Raw genomic sequence first — 20,317 nt, 5'->3', positions numbered from 1 at the left:
AGTGACTTCAGGCATGTTTAAGCCTCAGTTTCCTCATCTGTAACATGGGGATAATACTTCAATATTTCTTATAGAGTGTGTGTGTGTGTATATATATATATATATATTTTTTTTTTTTAATGAGGATTAAAGAATGAAATGCTCTAGGCAAAGCTGTTCACAATGGCTTCGCTCAGTAAGTGGTGCTGTTATCACTGGTGGGAGGAACTGGACCAGCGAAGGTCAAGGCAAGCATGTAACATTTGGAGAGAGTGGCTTAGGCAAGGAGGCTGATGCTTTTCTCTCACTTAAATGGCTGCCAGAGGTCAGGAGCCACAGTGTTCTGCAGCCATCCTGGTTGTACTCCAGGCGTCATTTCTTGAATGTGGTCTGTGATGTCTCAGCTTGTCACTCAGCCCACATTTACCAAAGGCTTACTATGTGTTGAGTCTTTGGTAAGTTTGGAGAACTATAGGATGACATGGTTATCCCAGTGTGGGTACCACCAGCCTGAGCCAGCTCCCTGGCCACAGGATTGCCAAGTCTAGGGCTTGATGCTGAGCAAGATATTTCCTTTTTCACAAATACTCTGTATCCTTCTCACACAAAATGCAAGCTTGCATGCATGCATGCTAAGTTGCTTCAGTCATGTCCGACTCCTTGCAACCCCATGGACTGTGACCCACCAGGCTCCTCTGTCCATAGACTTCTCCAGACAAGAGTACTGGAGTCTGTTGCAATGCCCTCCTTGAGGGGATCTTCTTGACCCAGGGATCAAACCTGCGTCTCATGCCTCCTTCATTGGCAGGCGGATTCTTTACCACTAGCGCCAGTTGGGAAGCCCAAATGCAAGCTTGGACCTCCACAATGTTTAAAACCAAACCAAATAAAGCAAATGCACTTTCCTTTATTCCTGAGAAATCTACCAGAGTCACCTTCTCTGCCTACCCTCTCATTAGCTGCCTTCTTTCTTCTCTTCTTAATCCCTTGTTCAGGATGACTGTAGGAGTAAGACAATAGATCCACCACTCCTCTGAGAGTGCTGGGTCACCACTGACACCCTCACTGCCAAAGCCATCCGCCTTACCGCAGACCACGCTTATGTGCCTCTAAAGCAGTGCTGGCCAGTGGAACCTTCTGTGATGCTGGTGGATGCTATTCTGTGTCTCCCAGTACAGGAGTTATGGCCACATATGACCATTGTATGTTGAAAATGTGGCCAGTGTGACTGAGGAACTGAAATTTTAATTTTATTTAATCTTGGTTAATTGAAGTGTAAATAGTCACACATGTGGCCTGTGGCTGGTATATGAGGTCAGCTCTAGTTCTTGCCCTATTGCTTCTGTCCATTTCTTTCTGGAATTTTTAGCCTTGGTGGCACAGCATTCTTCTGGCTTTCTGTTAGCTCCTCTCACTCCTGTGCCCATTAAAACAGCACCCCCAAAGGGTGTATGTTCACCCTCCGCCTTCTCCTCTTGAGTTCTCAGTGTAAGACCTGTGGACGTGACTTCCAGCACTTTCTCTAGCCCTCATTCTTCTTGCTGGCTTCAGACCACTCTTTCCAGCCGCAGCCTGGTGCTGCCACGTGGGTGTTCTGCAGTCAGTCACCTTGAATTGATCGTGACCCTAACTGAAATCACTATCATTTCCACATCCACTAACCCTTTCCCCTCCCTCTGGCTCTGCTGTTTCCTCTGACAGCCATTGGCCTTTCCTCTCTGGCATCACCGGTGACGCGCATCCTTCTCGGCTGTCGTTCACTCTCTCATTCTTGTGGAGTCTTCACATTCCTCTTGCACAGCCCTCTGCATTCATTCTCAAGGGCTCACCCTCTTTTAATGATTCTAAAAGCACATGCTGCTGAAAATTTGCTAAATTCAGAAAAACACGAAAGGAAAAGAAAACTTGCCTGTGATTCGAACCACCTGGAGACCCATGTACAATTTTTTTTTTGGGTGGGGAGTTGTGACTTCGCACATGTAACCTCTTGTAACCTCTTGCCTGGATTACTGTGGCTCTGAATCCTCAGTGTCTCCCCAGTCTAATCCACTGCTATTTCCCTAGGCATGAGTCTAATCATGTCATTCTTCTGTTCCGCTCGTAAATCTCCAGAGGCACCCAGTTGTCTGTTGAATTAAATTTGTCCCCACTGATGCGGCATCACGCCAAGCTGACCTCCGCTTTCCTAGCTTTCAATGGCTCCGTATGGGAAAGGTTACTGACGTAATGCAACAAGAGACTCGCTCAAAGCAGGAAGTCATAGTATCAGTTTTGCTTGTGACTATATACCTGTTTAATTTGGTTTACATTTATTAGTCATTTTTATTTCCATTCTTTTTTTTCTAGAAAACAAAACTTCAAAGTCATTACCTTTAGATTGTGGTAGACAGCTGTATTGTACCAAATTTCACTTCTTTCAAAATAAAAAAATGCTTTTCTCCATAGTATCATAGTAACTGAGATAGTTGCTATTTCTGGTTCGATGTGTATTTTCTAATTATGCAACAGAATATGTTATAGGGTTATTTCCTTTCTTGTGCCCTTGGAGAGGACTCATACCCAAAGCTGAGAAACACCGACTCTCTTTGCCCAAGAAGCATCATTCCTGCTGACTCTTCATACCTTGAATCAATTCAAAATGAATCAATTAACATGGATTGCACTAGAAGAAATGGATTCCTTCATGGGCTGAAGATCTTCTGGATGTTCTTAGAAATTGGGGTCTTTCTAGCAAATGAAATTTGGCCCCTTGACAAAAGGCCATGTCGTCTGTGTCTTGAGCACACAGCAGGGTTGACCCTGGCCTGGCCAATGACAGTGGCACGTAGCTCACCTGCTCTCTGAGCACTGGCGTAGCTGTAGCCTCATCGGTGTTCAGGAGGTTTTGTCCGGGAGAAGAAGGAGGACAACTTCATCGAGTTTTGTTTGGTGGCCTGAAATTTAATCTTGTGCTTATTGTGAACGGATCTAGCCCTTAATGAATTCTGTCCTTGGCTCTATCTTATTTATCTTTTAACAGCTCCCTGGCACATAGTAAGCAATTAATAAATGGTTGCTATTATTAGGATTATGACTAAAGAGAGGTCTCCACAAACAAATTCTTTGTCCCTGTCTTTTCTCCTGCTCCAGACTGAGGTTCCCAGCTGCCCACTGAATGTTATACACATTTGCACCTTTGCCCGTGCCATTGTAGGTTCTGCCAAACATGCCTTTCCATCCTCTTCTCATCTTATTAAAATCCTATTCACACATTTCAGGCCAGGTGGATGCCTCTTCCTGGCATGAAACTTCCTTCATTGGAGCGAGTTACCTCTTCCTCTATGCTCTGTGTGGTTTCCATGTGCCACTTGCTACCCTGTGCTGATAAAGAGAAGAAGAATGATTCTTATCCATGTAATTCGCCCTTGCTTTTGTAAAAGGGAGAGCCATGAAACAGCAGGTTTCTGAATGCCTTGGTTTCCAAGAATGCTGGGGTGGGCTTCCATGCCCTCCTCTAGGGATTCTTCACAACCTAGGGACTGAACCCAGGTCTCCTGCATTGCAGGCAGATTCTTTACTGTCTGAGTCACCAGAGAAGCCCCTATCTGTAAAACAGAGAAGATAACTATACCCAATTTTCTGTAAAATTGTATCCCAAAATCTGTAAAATTAATATGACCAACCTAGACAGCTATTAAAAAGCAGAAACACTACTTTGCCAACAAAGGTCCATCTAGTCAAAGCTATGTTTTTTTCCAGTAGTCATGTATGGATGTGAGAGTTGGGTCATAAAGAAAGCTGAGCACTGAAAAATTGATGCTTTTGAGCTGTGGTTTTGGAGAAGACTGTTGAGAATCCCTTGGACTGCAAGGCAATCAAACCAGTCCATCCTAAAGGAAATCAACTCTGAATATTCGTTGGAAGGACTGATGCTAAAGCTGAAACTCCAACACTTTGGCCACCTGATGTGAAGAACTGACTCGTTGTAAAAGACCCTGATGCTGGGAAAGATTGAAGGCAGGAGGAGAGGGGATGACAGAGGATGAGATGGTTGGATGGCATCACTGACTTGATGCACATGAGTTTGAGCAAGCTCCAGGAGTTGGTGATGGACAGGGAAGCCTGGTGTGCTGCAGCCCATGGGGTTGCAAAGAGTTAGGCATGATTGAGCAACTGAACTGAACTGAAATTGTACCCACAGTCACACAATCTTGAGAGGGTTAAATAAGTTTATACATTAAAGTGTTCAATAATGAGGCTTTTATTATTATTATAATATATATGCTCAATAAATGCTAGCAATTTTTATTTTGTTACTGCTGATGCACCGATGAACTTGTCTAATAAATAATCTTTATGATGTTGCCAGCACTAAAGAGATATAAATTTTCAAGTTCATCTAAGCTACTTTTCATCCTGAAGAGATTTGAGAAATAGTTCAATAATCTCAAATCTCTTTTTCTTTTAGTACCAACTTTATAATACTTTATAAATTCATTTTCATATGTAGCCATCCTTGCCTTCCACATTTACATAGCATCGGGTTTATTGTAGCACGTTAACAACTTGGTTGACCTTCACAGTTGATTTTAGGTATTGAATAATTAGGTGTTCAATAATTAGGTATGATTATTATGTATTTAATAATAAGTGAATTTGTTGTTCAGTCACTAAGTCGTGTCCAACTCTTTGTGACCCCATGGATTGCAGCACTCCAGGCTTCTCTGTCCTTCACTGTTTTGTGGAGTTTCCTCAGATTAATGTCCATTGAGTCCATAATGCTATCTAACCATCTTTTCCCCTCTCATCCCCTTTTCCTTCTGCCCTCAATCTTTCCCAGCATCAGGGTCTTTTCCAATAAGTCAGCTCTTCGCAGCAGGTGGCCAAAGTATTGGAGCTTCAGCTTCAGCATCAATCCTTCCAATGAATATTCAGGGTTGATTTCATTTAGCATTGACTGGTTTGATCTCCTTAAAAAATAAGTGTGAATGGAAAGGGATAAACTTACTACTTACTCCTGCAGTGCTGTAATTCTTGAGGGCCTAAAATTCCAGTTACATGGTTATTATAAGGCAATGAATCTAACAGTGCTTTTCTCTCTGTCTCACATTTCAAAGGAACACGTGTCCAAAGGGCCTTCTTCTCCCTTGGTGATCTTGACTTTGTCACTTTACACCCAAGTGCAAAACTGTGACAATACCTCCTGCCCCAGCCGCCAAAAGAAACACAGAAGCATATCGTGGTAGAAAAGGGAGAATGGCCCCTTTGTGGTGACTGGCTTGGAATTATAAATATTTTTACTTCTCCCATAGGAGATGGCTCGTGGAAGAGAGGAGACAAACACGACTTTGAAGCTAAGCAAGCGTACTCATCCCTCCAAACAATCACTCTACTGAGGACAGTGAAACCTGAGTTTGAGAAGTTTTCCATGGAGGTGAAAAGTTCTGTTGAGAAGCAAGGACTCAGTGAGGAAGATTACGTAAGTGTTTGATTAGGAGCCTAGACCTTCAGCATCCCCAAAACAGTCGTCGAATTAAATCAGATGTGATAAAGCATCCCGTTCTGAATCATTCAAAGATTCCTAGGTTCAGGTCTGAATGTCACTGTTGCTGTGTGTGTGTGTGTGTGTGTTTTTCCTGGCCAACTTTCCTCTCTCCTCCCCATTGGGCCCCCATCACCCCACCCTTCACTTAAACTTTTCCAGCTGCTGCAGGAAGAGAAGTTGCTTTCTGTGGGTGCTTGTGGTCATGCTAAGCAGAGGTCTGGAGACTTCCCTCACCTCTTCTGCTAGCAGCATGTTGGGGGAGAAGACAGATGAAGGATTGCCAAAGTTTGGCATGCCTAACTTTTCCAAAGCTTGGTGGAGGAAGGTATTTTGGATTTTAGAAGGCTCCTTCTTTAGGCCATCTGTCTTAGCTTCGTGGCCCATCTGCTTCCCTTGCTTGTGGCCCTGTTGTTGCCTCTTTCCACTGCGGGCTGTTTCCTACTGAAGTATTCCAGAGCATCCCACTTCATGAGTGTGGTTGCTACTCAGCATCTTCCAAGATGCATCTTCTAACTCCGACTGGAGTCAGGAGCTCAGGCCAGGCTCAGGATTAAGCTGCAGGACGTCTCACTGTGTGATCCAGAGCAAATTCCTCAGTCTTCCTCATTTAGACGAGGGTGGGAGGATCATAGATAATCTAGCTGAAGTCTTCAGCACTATCTGGTCAAAAAGTTGGAACTCAATGAATGGTGCCTCTTTTGTACTATTGTTATAAGATCATACTTGTCTTTGTAGGAATTTGCTATCTAGTGACATACAAAGGGTCTTATAAACAGATATTTATGTCTTAAAAGCCACATATATACATGTATATAACACATCATTTAAAATATCTTTTGATTTTCTAGATGAGCACTGTCTTCTAGATGTAATGTGAACCACAAGTGTAAAAGTTAAAATCAGGTGAAATTAATTTTAATAATACATTTTATTTCACTTAGATATAAAAATATTTCAACATTTAATCAGTGTAAATTATGATTGAGATTGTATATATTTTTTCTTATATGAAGTCCAATATGTATTTTGCCCTTGCGTGCTGAATTGTTTTAGTCATGTCTGACTCTTTACAACACTTTGGACTGTAGCCCACCAGGCTCCTCTGTCCATGGGATTCTCCAGGCAAGAGTACTTGAATGGGTTGCCATGCTGTCCTCCAGGGGATTTTCCCGACTCAGGGATTGAACCTGCATCTTTATCTTGTGCACTGGCAGGCAGGTTCTTTACCACTAGCACCACCTGGAAAGCCCATTTTACCCTTACTGCTGCTGCTGCTGCTAAGTTGCTTCAGTCGTGTCCGACTCTGTGGGACCCTATAGACGGCAGCCCTCCAGGCTCCACCATCCCTGGGATTCTCCAGGCAAGAACACTGGAGTGGGTTGCCATTGCCTTCTCCAATGCACAGAATATCTTAATTCAGCTAAAGTGCTTGACCAGTGGCTGCCATATTGGACATCATGGTCTGAATTATGAAAGAAGTAGGGTTTCTGTAATAGAGAGGGGGCTTCCCAGGTGGCTCAGGGGGTAAAGAATCTGCCTGCAATGCAGGAGATGCAGGAGACTTGGGTTCCATCCCTGGGTTGGGAAAATCCTTTGCTGTACTGACTGCAATACAGTAGTTACATTTGGGAAAGCCACCTCACCTCCCGGGCTTCCCTTGTGGCTCAGATGGTAAAGAATCTGCATGCAATGAGGGAGACCTGGGTTCCATTCCTGGTTTGGGAAGATCTCCTGGAGAAGGGCATAGCAACCCACTTCAGTATTCTTGCTTGGAGAATCCCCATGGGCAGAGGAGCCTGGTGGGCTATAGTCCATAGAGTCGGAAAGACTCAGACATGACTGAAGCGACTTCAGTTCAGTTCAGTTCAGTTCAGTTGCTCAGTCGTGTCCAACTCTTTGCAACCCCATGAATCGCAGCACGCAAGGCCTCCCTGTCCATCACCAACTCCCAGAGTTCACTCAGACTCATGTCCATCGAGTCAGTGATGCCATCCAGCCATCTCTCCTCTGTCGTCCCCTTCTCCTCCTGCCCCCAATCCTTCCCAGCATCAGAGTCTTTTCCAAAGAGTCAACTCTTGGCATGAGGTGGCCAAAGTACTGGAGTTTCAGCTTTAGCGTCATTCCTTCCAAAGAAATCCCAGGGCTGATCTCCTTTAGAACGGACTGGTTGGATCTCCTTGAAGTGACTTAGCACTCTGTAATAGAGCCCAAGTTTTTTATAGAAACTTATAGGCTGTAGCCCATGGGGTTGCTAAGAGTCGGACATGACTGAGCGACTTCACTTTCACTTTTCACTTTCATGCATTGGAGAAGGAAATGGCGACCCACTCCAGTATTCTTGCCTGGAGAATCCCAGGGATGGGGGAGCCTGGTGGCTGCTGTCTATGGGGTCGCACAGAGTCGGACACGACTGAAGCGACTTAGCAGCAGCGGCAGCATGATCGTTTTGTCATCACCGGAATCCTTTGCCCCAGGAATATGGAAGGACACAAAGGGCATCATGACTCCTTTAGTAGTTCTGCCAGAGGTGGTCTGTGTCAATATTGAAAGCATCTGAGTCTTTTACATATGCCATTATAGGTTATTTTGCTTTACTAAATTCATACTAATTTTCTGCTTCATATTAAAAACTCAAAAATGGTGTCATCTTGTCTAATGACAAATTTTTTCTTCTTCCTGAAGTTGTTGAAGTTCAGATATTTCAGTATAGGTTGGCCAACACTGATGATATTCAGTAGGTGACAGTTGGCATTCCACTGCTCCACCAGGTATATCTTCTTGATCATTAGTTATCTTGTGTTCAGAATATTAAATCTTATTTTAATGGTGAAGTGAAAGTGAAAGTTGCTCAGTCATGTCCAACTTTTTATGACCCCATGGACTATAAAGTCCATGGAATTCTGCCAGGCCAGAATACTGGAATGGGTAGCCGTTCCCTTCTTCAGGGGATCTTCCCAACTCAGGGATTGAACCCAGGTCTCTATTTTAATGGTAGTCTGGGCAAGATCTTCCTGAAAGGTGTACCTACTACAGAGATCCAGAATACATTCCAATCAAAGACTGCTGCTTTAGAGATTATTTGTAGTTGTAGATTATAATACTGCTTTTCTTTGATGGTGGGATCATTAAAACAGATTTCATTTTATTTATTTTTTGGTACTTAGCATTGGTGTTTATTTATATTTGCCACACCATGCAACATGTGGGATCCTAGTTTCCTGACCAGGGATCCAACCTGTGCCTGATGCATTGGAAGCTCTAAGTCTTAATCACTGGACCACCCTGGATCTTATAAATAGATAAAAATGATCATGTAAAGTAGAAATCGGAGCTCCTCCTAATGACTTTGTCTTTCTAGTTATGTGTGTTTTAGCTGTGCTCTCTTGAGTGTCATTGCAGATGTTTGTTGGGTTAGTTTAGACAGGTGGTTGTGGTGGGTACCATGAAGGAGGGAGCTATGGGGCCTGACACTGGTTAGAGCTTGATCTCCTGCAGCAGGAGATGCTGGAGCAGACTAGCAAGACATGGTGGTCTTCATCTTAAGGCTCAGCTCTTTCCTGGGTCTGTTTCTCTTGTTTGGACTAATGGATTGTCTCATCTGCTTACTTGGAACTTCTGTTCATGACATTCGTCATGAGTTTTGCAGTCCTGGCTATTGATCTCAAAGCAACTTTGGTGCACTCTCTTGATTACTTCTGAATTTTTACTGTGCATTTCCTAAGCAATCACCTGAACTGTGAATGGTAACAGTTTTGTTTCTTTCTGATTCTTCTTCCTTTAAGTATGCTTAAGAGCATACTTAGTTACATAAGTATTCTGAATTAAAATTAAGTAAAATTAATTAAATAGAAACCTTTAAGGATACTGGCTAGGATCCCAATGCAATATTGAATATATGTAGTGGTAGTGGCTGTCCTTGCCTTCTTCTTAACTTTAAAACGAAGAATGTACCAGGGATAACATTTTGGCAAGATCTTTCAAAGTTCAAAGGCCAATACTTAGCAAATTTGTATCTAGGGATTTATCTTTTAGCTATGTAAAGCACTTGGAACAATAAAGCAGGTGCTGAAGTATAAACACTGGCATTACAATTGTACAGAGTATTCACTGCAGCATTATTTGTTGTGGCTGAAAACTGGAAATAGTCTAATTAATTGCCCATAAATAAGGGACTATTTATATAAATTATAACATATGTATGCAATGGGATAGGATGGAATTGTGAAAAATAAGGACAAATCTCTGTGTACTCAAGTGGAAAAACGAGCGTGATATATTAAATGATAACAGCAAAGTACAGAATAGTGTATAAATAGTAAAATAAAAAAATAAAATGAGCATATAACACATTTCATATCTGCTCATATCACTATTCAAGTGTTATTTGGGGAAAGAGTGGAAGTTCTCTTTTATTTTTATTTGTTGGTGAGTTCTGTTTTGGCAAAATGATGCCCTTTATTAGGATAACTGAAATAAAAAGAGCACAGAAAACATCAAGATTCACGTAATGTAGATTAAGGAAAGGATCTGGACACAGATTTTTTTTTAATTGAAGTATAGCTATTTGCAATATTATATTATTAATTTCTGATATACAGCAAAGTGATTCTGTTATATATGTTATATATATATAGTGATTCTGTTATATATATGTTATATATATATATATATACATTCATTTTCATATTCTTTTTGATTAAGGTTCCACAGGATATTGACTATAATTTCCTGTGCTATACAGTAGGATCTTGTTGTTTATCCAGCCTATATATAATAGTTTGTATCTACTTATCCCAAACTCCCAGTCCCACTGCCCTACCCCTCCCTTGGCAAACACATCTCTGTTCTCTATGACAGGACACACATTTTCATTGTAGGCATTATAAGCTGTTTGATATCCCTGACTCCATGTCATGCATATTAGCATCGTGGCTGTCATATTAGCATATAGTTGGCGTCTTTGGAAGGCTTGCAATCTCAAAATGCAAAAATTTGAAGCTTTAAAAATTTTATAAGGCTATATTTAAATATTGGAAGGATGGACTGGCAATAAAATAAAATTATTATTATAAATTTAAAATAAAATAATTTTATTTTATTTAAAAAAATAAAAAATTTTAAATAAAATTGTTATTATATATTTTAAACTTAGCAAATTTTATTATCAATGTGATTGTCTCTCCCCTCGTTTTCTCTCTTTCCTTCTCCCTCTCTCTCTCCCTCCATCCATCTCCAACTCTTGCCTTCTCTTTTTTTAAAGTGACTTTTTAATTGAGATAAGAACAAATTTACATGTAGTTTTAGATGCAATACAGAGATATTCCTTATATATAGTGCCTAGTTTTCCCAATTGGTAGCATTTTGGAAAATTTCATGCATGATCACAACCAGGGTATTGACACTGATAACAAGGCACTGATTTGACTCAGATTTTCTCAATTTTATTTGTACTTATGTGTGTATATACGTGTGTGTTGGTATAAATTCTATGCAATTTAATCACCTGTGTAGGTTGAGGTGATTAAATTTTATCAAATACCTTTTCTACACCTGTTGAAGTAATCAGATTTTTTTTCTTTATTCTCTTATAATGTGGTGAGTTGCATTACCAGGGTTTTCCCCCTGAACCCCAGTTGTACTGAGATATAATTGACACATAACAGTGTAAGTCTAAGGACAACATAAGGATTTGATATTTATGTATATTGAGAAATGATCACCACAGTAAGTTTAGTTAACACTGATCACCTGGGATAGTTACAAAATTTTTTCTTGTGATGGAAACTATAAAAACTATTCTTTTAGCAACTTTCAAATGTACAATACAGTATTGTTGACTATGGTCATCTTGTTGTATATCACATCTCCAGAATGGATTTATCTTATAATCGGAATTTGTATCATTGGACCTCCTTCATTACTAGAGTTTTTAAATTTTAATAATCTCCAAACAACTTGGAATAATATTTCTGCTCTCTCTCTACATCAAGTCTTGGACTCTTCTATTTCCCAGTTCTTAGCTTGGAGAATATAATCGCAGTTGAACCTATACACGTTTGTCAGGGTGGAGCTTTCCAGGCCATTGACAGCCTGTAAACTAGCCTTTCTGGGTCAAAAGTCTGCTCCTGTCTCACTCACCTCTGGTGGGTGGTTGGGTAGGTATATGTGTGATATGATGGAAAAGATTGCCCAGGGTTGGGCTGTTGTTGGGGCTTTGGGTGTTGTGTATACTGTAATTGTCTAGTTGTTAGCACTTGTATCTTATGACACTGTCTCCACCATCCCTGTGGGTAATACAATAGTATTTATTTATTTTTTGGCTGTACTGGGTCCTTGTTGTGGAGTATGGGATCTCTGGTTGTGGCATGTGGGTTCTTAGTTGTGGCAAGTGAGATCTAGTTTCCTGACCAGGGATTGAACAGGGCCCTCTGCATTGGGAGTGTGGATTCTTAACCCCTGAACTGCCAGGGAAGTCCCAGTAGTATTTTTAAAGTATATTTGTTCTTTTACTAGTGAATCTGGTGAAAACTTAATCTAGTCGATGCATCATGTTTTAATAGGGCCCATTATATCCGGGGGACAGTATAGTGTTTAAATGTGCCAGTTTCCTTTTCATAGACCTGGATCTGCCTCTCAGTGTTTTTATCTTGAGCATGTTTCTGAAACTGTGCCTTAGGTTTCTGACTATAAAGTGGAGATAATAATTTTTAACTGACAGGTTAAAAGAATTTCAGCATTGTATATAAATATTTAAATATATTGAACACAATGCTAGGCACTAAGTAAATATTCAATGGATGGTAGCCATTATTTCTCTTCCTTTTGCTTTTTATATTCCAGAGCAGTGTAACCCATGTGTCTGAGGTTCCTGTATATACTGTCCTCTTTAGCTCCCCTGTTCATCCTTCAGATGTTAACTCAGGTAACACTTTCTCAGGACATTTTCCCTGATACTCCAGACTAACTCATGCACTCTGCTCCTCGACATCATAGCCTACCTCTCTGGTCGTAACCACATGACTGTGTGTGAGATTTTAAAATTACTTCTGACTTCCTCTACCACACTGGAAGTTCCATGAGAGCTGTCTACTCTTGCCTCCCCCTTACTATATGCTTGACACTTAGGAAGCAGTTCAATGTCTTATTGAACCAGAAGACATCAGACCCAGCTTCCCTCCTATACAGTGGTGAGGACTGAAGCCATGGGAGGTGAGGTGTGTGTGTGCTTTGTCGCTCAGTCATGGCCACCTGAGCCTATATACCATATAGATTGTGACCCTGTAGACCATAGCCTGCCAGGCTCCTCTGTCCATGGGGATTCTCCAGGCATACTGAAGTGGATTGCCATGCCCTCCTCCAGGGGATCTTCCCAACCCAGGGATCGAACCCAGGTCTCCTACATTGCAGGCAGATTCTTTACCATCTGAGCCACCAGGGAAGCCCTGGAGGAGGTGGCTTTCCCAAATGTAGCCACTATAATGCAGTCAGTACGGCACTGTTGGGTGGTGACAGAGTCCTGTGCTTAGACCTTAGCAGGTGGATAGCACCAGGAGTTCAAATCCACTCCTACTGTAGGAGATGGTATTGGGGGGTTAGTAGTGGGTTTTTATAGTGGGGACTCTGAAGGCCATCTGAGGGGGCATCAGAAATCTAAAGTTAGCAATAAAGTCCCATGGGAGAGGCCCTGTAGTATCCGTAGAGCTTCCAGCGGCTCAGACAAGTGCTCGCCAACTGTCTGTCTAGCCTTCTCTGGTGGTTTTTATTGGGTTGCCCACATGTGCAGTGGCTCTCACTCAAGGGTGTCTTAATGGAGCTGTTTGGCTTCTGCCACCGAATGGTTTCAATTCTAGAGCACTGGTATTTGGTTTTAGAATGCGCTGTGTGGTGGCCAAGCCAAGATTAGTGGCGTCCCCTGACTCCCAGTCCAGTGACTTTCTTTTTCCACTACATCAGTCTGACCTTTTTAACAACAATGTGCCCAATACGAGGGCAAACCCATGACCCAGAGATTAAGTGTCTCAGACCCTACAAGTGAGCCTGGCAGGCAGCACAGGCAGGAGCGCTTCCTTCCTTTCCCTGCACCCCGCTTGCCCAAATACACACTTTTAAGGTATCAGTGTCTCTTTACTCTTTCACATACTTGACAAAGTCTGATCAGGACTTGGTCTTCTTTCCATCTGCTGGGATTTATTTTGCATGTTTTCTTCTGAAGTGTAAACAATCATGTCCTAAGTCATCGGAGGCTGTTTATTGAGCACCCCAGGGAGCATGGCTGTGAACCTGATCCTGGACCATGTAATGGTCCCATCTTGGGTGGGATCTTCGTCACCTAAAAATACTTGAGCAAGGATATAAATATCCATGAGCTCTGGGAGCCTACAGAGGCTGCAATTCCGGTGCCAGCACGGATGTAAAACATCATTCACTTCAGTGTCAGCACTCTGACACACTAATGGCATTCACACAAGTCTGGACAGTTTATCTTTTAGTAACCAAATGTGGCACATGTGTGAAAATATCCATGTTTCAAGAGAAATGAAATCAAACACAGTGGAGTGGGTTCACTTAGTTCTTTAGTAGGAGGCTCCTTCCAAATTCATCCAACTTTCCATGACCTCTTTACGTAGATGACTTAGGGTACATTAACTCTTTATAATTATGTACAAAATTTTGTATGTAGGTGCACATGTGTATATTTCTCTCAAGAAATATGCAGCCTTCATCTGACTTTTAATGACATCAATCTCACAAAAAGGTGAGAATCATTGAATTAGACCAGGGTTAGTCAGCATATCATTTGACCTGTTATTGTCCCAAACCCTGTTTATTCACACAGATAGTCTACAGTTTAGTGTAAGCAGGGCTACATTGAAAAATCACTCCCTTAGAAGAAAGTGAAGAAACACCTAAATGCCCTTTTATTTTTTAATCTTATTCTGAAACCATTTGTTTTATTCCTTAGATGGAAGGAAGAGATACTATTCATTTAATCATACTTTCATTCTGGACTAGGGAGTCAGTCTAGTCTTTACACCTACCAGTGTTTTCACATCTTTAAGAGGGAGACTTAAATTTGTCCCAGCTACTATTTCTCAGTTTAGCCTAGGCCAGTGCTGGAGACATCTTTTCCCGTCTGGCAGCCACCCTGACTCCCCGGTCCTGTAAATCCCGCTCTTGGCTTTGCCCCATTCTCCTATTGTGTTTGGCACTTCTGACACCCATTCACCGGCTGGCCCTTTAACAGCTGGCTCTGCTCTTGGGTGAAGCTCACCCTCTTTCCTTGATGTTGTAGTTGTTTAAATCAAAATAACACATGAATTTCTAGATTGCGTACAATGAAAAATGACCCACACTAAATTAAAAATACATTCATAGTACTCTTAAGATAAACATGAGTCTCCCATTCTGCTCTACTCCACTCCTGACACCCATTCTTTGGAGGCCATAATTCTTAATGTTTTTATTGGTCCCTGCTGTTTCCCTTTATAGTAAACTAGCTTATTTATATTGATGTTTTTAATATTAAAATTTTTGATATTACGTTGCAATTTCCTAAAATGGAAAAAGATTTAACTCCTTTATACACTCTTCCTCTACCAATACTACCCATCTTACCAATATTTTATGACATAATTTTCAGTTAAAGGTATAGTCACAGAATAAAATCTGAAGAAAGACTAAAAAATAGAACTTTTATTATTATGACATACATATATGTGTATATAAATATGTATGTATTTACAACAGAATCATGTAGTATTCTATGATTATATTTCCTTTCCTATGTAGCTTTTTGTTTTTTCTGGAGTTAGTAATTTCCTTGGTTTTTTATTTGCTTCCATGTAATTCTCACTATTTCATTCTCATTCCTTCAGTCAAAATTTTTAGAAAATGATGTTTCTTTTTTTTCCTATTGTCTTCCTGCTCTAGTTTAGAGTAACAGCTTTCTTTCATATCAAACTTTAGTTCTCTCCTGTACCAGATCCTTCTTTTTCTTAGATACCACAACTCCTTCTTTGTTGAATTTCAACTTAGTTTTGAAGGACAAAGAGAGTATGAGTGGAAAAACTTTTCACACCTTGCATGCAATCAGAAAATATTTTTTTTGTTATATTTAATTGATTACTTATCTGGATAGAAAATTGTAGTTTGAAGATTATTTTCTCTAAAAATTTTGGGGTCATTGCTCTATTTTTTTTTTTCAGTTTTTGGTATTACCATTCTGATTATTTATCTCTTTCATACTATTTTCTTTTTCTCTACTTCTAGAAGCATTTAGTACTTTCTCTGTATCATTGGTTGAATCAGTTAGGATCCAGTCAGGAAAACAGAGTCTACACAAGGTATTTCAGCCGAAGGAATTTAGTAGGAGAAGCTAACTTTAAGGTATAAGAAAAGCTAACACACCAAATAGAAGAGTAAGGCAAGCCAGCGATTGGCAACAGCAAAGAGCCATTACTGCATCTAGAGCTAGAAGGCTCAGAGAAAAGACAGTTTTACCAGGAACTCCAGAGTTAAGGCTGCTCATGAGAGCTAGAAGCAGGGAAGAAGTATAGCCCTGCCAGAGAGGCTGTCTAAGGCAAAGAGAGAGGGAGCACTATCCTGGGTTTCCCTCCTTTCTGGCTCTTTAACCAGGGCTTCTTGTTGGCATCTTCATGCAAAGATGGGCTCGATAAAGGACAGAAATGGTATGGACCTAATAGGAGCAGAAGATATTAAGACGAGATGGCAAGAATACACAGAAGAACTGTACAAAAAAGGTCTTCAAGACCCAAATAATCACGATGGTATGATCACTCACCTAGAGCCAGACATCCTGGAATGGGAAGTCAAGTGGGCCTTAGGAAGCATCACTACAAACAAAGCTAGTGGAGGTGATAGAATTCCAGTTGAGCTATTTCAAATCCTGAAAGATAATGCTGTGAAAGTGCTGCACTCAATATGCCAGCAAATTTGGAAAACTCAGCAGTGGCCACAGGACTGGAAAAGGTCAGTTTTCATACCAATCCCAAAGAAAGGCAATGCCAAAGAATGCTCAAACTACTGCACAATTGCACTCATCTCACACCCTAGTAAAGTAATGCTCAAAATTCTCCAAGCCAGGCTTCAGCCATATGTGAACCGTGAACTTCCAGATGTTCAAGCTGGTTTTAGAAAAGGCAGAGGAACCAGAGATCAAACTGCCAACATCTGCTGGATCATTGAAAAAGCAAAAGAGTTCCAGAAAAACATCTATTTCTGCTTTATTGACTATGCCAAAGCCTTTGACTGTGTGGATCACAATAAACTGTGGAAAATTCTGAAAGAGATGGGAATACCAGACCACCTGACCTGCCTCTTGAGAAACCTATATGCAGGTCAGGAAGCAACAGTTAGAACTGGACATGGAACAACAGACTGGTTCCAAATAGGAAAAGAAGTACATCAAGGCTGTATATTGTCACCCTGTTTATTTAACTTATATGCAGAGTACACCATGAGAAACGCTGGGCTGCAAGAAGCACAAGCTGGAATTGAGATTGCCGGGAGAAATATCAATAACCTCAGATATGCAGATGACACCACCCTTATGGCAGAAAGTGAAGAGGAACTAAAAGCCTCTTGATGAAAGTGAAAGAGGAGAGAGAAAAAGTTGGCTTAAAGCTCAACATTCAGAAAATGAAAATCATGGCATCTGTTCCCATCACTTCATGGAAAATAGATGGGGGAACAGTGGAAACAGTGTCAGACTTTATTTTTTGGGCTCCAAAATCACTGCAGATGGTGATTGCAGCCATGAAATTAAAAGACGCTTACTCCTTGGAAGGAAAGTTATGACCAACCTAGATAGCATATTAAAAAGCGCAGATATTACTTTGCCAACAAAGGTCCATCTAGTCAAAGCTATGGTTTTTCCAGTGGTCATGTATGGATGTGAGAGCTGAGCAACAAAGAATTGATGCTTTTGAACTGTGGTATTGGAGAAGACTCTTGTGAATCCCTTGGACTGCAAGGAGATCCAACCAATCCACCCTAAAGGAGACCAGTTCTGGGTGTTCATTGGAAGGACTGATGCTGAGGCTGAAACTCCAATATTTTGGCCATCTCATGCGAACAGTTGACTCATTGGAAAAGACTCTGGTGCTGGGAGGGATTGGGGGCAGGAGGAGAAGGGGATGACAGAGGATGAGACGGCTGGATGGCATCACTGCCTCGATGCACATGAGTTTGGGTGAACTCCGGGAGTTGGTGATGGACAGGGAGGCCTGGTGTGCTGCAATTCATGGGGTCGCAAAGAGTCCGACACGACTGAGCAACTGAACTGAACTGAACTTGTTGGCTGAATGAACCAAGAATAAGCTGACAAGGAAATGCAACCTGGATGAATCACCCTTCTATGATATAACAGAGCAAACAGATGTTGGGAGGGAAATGAATTGGAGATCTAATAGGTAGACTGTTGGCTCAGTGGTGTTCTGAAATTTCACGATGGTGAGTTTTGGTGTGGGTCTTTATAAATCTGTACTAATCACTTTGTTTGCTCTTTCTGAAAAATTTTAAAGTTGGATGTCATGTCTCCTCGGTTGATTCTTTAATTTTCTCTTTTATTTTTCAACTCTGCCAATTTCTTTTATTTTCTGAGATTGCCACAAATTTATCTTCCAATCTGTCTATAGAATTTTTAATTTTTGCTATCAAAATTTTAATTTACAAGACCTCTTTTTCATTCTGAGTGCCAATACACTAACCTGTTTCCTGGATGCAATATCTTTTTTTTTCTGAGTATACCCTTTCATCAGTTCAAGAATATACTTCTTTCACATTTTAACTTATCTAAAGTTGGGATTCGTTTTGTTATTGGTGGGCTGTCACAATTTTTTCTGTCTAAGGGCAGATAGGAGAAGGAAATGGCAACACACTCCAGTGTTCTTGCCTGGAGAATCCCAGGGACAGAGGAGCCTGGTGGGCTGCCGTCTATGGGGTCGCACAGAGTTGGACACGACTGAAGCGAGTTAGCAGCAGCAGCAGCAGCAGCAAGGGCACATAAAACAAAGGTGCTTCTTGTAATTGCAGGCATTTCATATTTGTTGATATTTTTAAAAAGTTTTATTTTATTTCCTGCATTGCCCGTGTCTTTCAAGTTTTTTAAAAAATATTAATTTTGAATTCTTTCTATGTTGTATTATAGGCTTTTCTTAAACTGTTGGTAATCCTTATCTAAGTTCTGTGTGTATGGGAACTTGTCTAGTGGTAGATTTTAATGTAGGGTAATAAGATGTCACAGAGAAGGCAATGGCACCCCACTCCAGTACTCTTGCTTGGAAAATCCCATGGATGGAGGAGCCTGGTAGGCTGCAGTCCATGGGGTTGCTAAGAGTCAGACATGACTGAGCGACTTCACTTTCACTTTTCACTTTCATGCATTGGAGAAGGAAATGGCAGCCCACTCTGGTGTTCTTGCCTGGAGAATCCCAGGGATGGCAGAGCCTGGCGGGCTGCCGTCTATGGGGTCGCACAGAGTCGGACACGACTGAAGCGACTTAGCAGCAGCAGCAATAAGATGTCAAGTTGGCATTTTCAAAAGGTCATCTCAAATATGATTATGTGGAGGTTGTTTCTCTTCGGGTGGTCCGTTTCAATAAATAATTGTTCTCCAAATATCTTGTTGAGAGTCATAAGGCTGCCTTACATTCTGGCAGCCGAGAAAGGGGGGACTCTTACATCTAGGACTGAGGGCTTTTCACTTATACCTCAATTTTCAGCTGTGATTATACTCTCCTGGTCAGATATTCTTTGCATCAACATTTGGAAGTAGGGGATCTGACATTTAAATGTTCTTTGTACAGATTTTCAACTAGTCCCGTTATTTCCCACCCCACTGCATCCTTGCCTCCAGAGGTAACTAGTGTCTCCAACTCTAGAACCTCTAGACTGGAGTTCCTTACTTCTTGTTGGAGTTCCCTGTCATGCTCCCCCACACACTTGGATTTAGGTTTCTCAGGTCTGTTGAGTTACTTACCCCTTTCAAACTTCCAAATTTTATCAACTCTCCTCATCCACTGTTTCCTTCCTATATTCTTTGAACTTGTAAATTTACATCTTAAAAATTTCATTGTCATTTTAGTGGGGATTTTGCAGGGAATGTATGGTTAGGTGGTTGTGACTACCAGCAGTCTCTCTGGATTGTTGAATTTCAGCACCATGGAAGTAGGCAGAGATGGTGGTGCCATCCTATTTATTTTTGGGAGTGGTTGTTGTTGTGATAATCTCGTTGTACTCAAAGCAAAGAAGGGAGGGGAAAAGAGAGAGTGTGTTTGAGAGAGGGAGTTAGTGTATTTCTTTTGGTCCAGAATGTCCTTATTCCTTTAGAAATTCTCTTTTGGTTATAGTTTCTCTTCTAGTGGCTACTTAATCCTGATTTATTTGCTCAGTGCTTACTTTCTTACCCTTACAGTTGTGCCTGTCCTCTCTGATTCTTGAAAAGGAACTATACAGAGGCAACATCCATTAACAGTAATACATACTCACTAAGAAAAGGGCTGTTCTTTTCCAGTTTTGTCATACTGATGTAGGAAGGCTTCATTTTGCTTTGTGTCCAGGGGTGTTTCCTCTAATATAGCTCTTGTGCCAGATTCACTTGCAAAAGGAACATAGATAAGAATGTCGTCCAGGAATCCTGATGCCAGTACAAGTAGAAGTCTAAGTTTTAAAGTAGATTTTTAAAAAGCTAAGTTGGCTGACTTTTAAGGTTAAGAAATGGGATATTTACATAAAATAACCTGTTTATGTCCTGGTGCGTTATTTGCAACTTATCACGATGCAGTGGCAGCAGTT

General features: G+C 41.1%; 1 protein-coding gene across 3 annotated transcripts in view; it reads left to right on the top strand.

The window, feature by feature from the left end:
- Positions 1 to 20,317, top strand: part of NPR3 (natriuretic peptide receptor 3) — a 73,568-nt gene that overhangs the window by 19,409 nt on the left and 33,842 nt on the right. For all 3 annotated transcript variants that reach the window (XM_045163654.1, XM_045163653.1, XM_045163652.1), the window contains one exon: positions 5,271 to 5,437. In XM_045163654.1, coding sequence (XP_045019589.1) covers positions 5,271 to 5,437 — 167 coding nt within the window. The remainder of the gene's footprint in view (positions 1 to 5,270; positions 5,438 to 20,317) is intronic.

This window comes from Bubalus bubalis, chromosome 19 (assembly GCF_019923935.1).
Source record: "Bubalus bubalis isolate 160015118507 breed Murrah chromosome 19, NDDB_SH_1, whole genome shotgun sequence".
In the NCBI taxonomy this organism is placed as follows: domain Eukaryota; kingdom Metazoa; phylum Chordata; class Mammalia; order Artiodactyla; family Bovidae; genus Bubalus; species Bubalus bubalis.
This window is presented reverse-complemented; position numbering and strand designations above follow the sequence as displayed.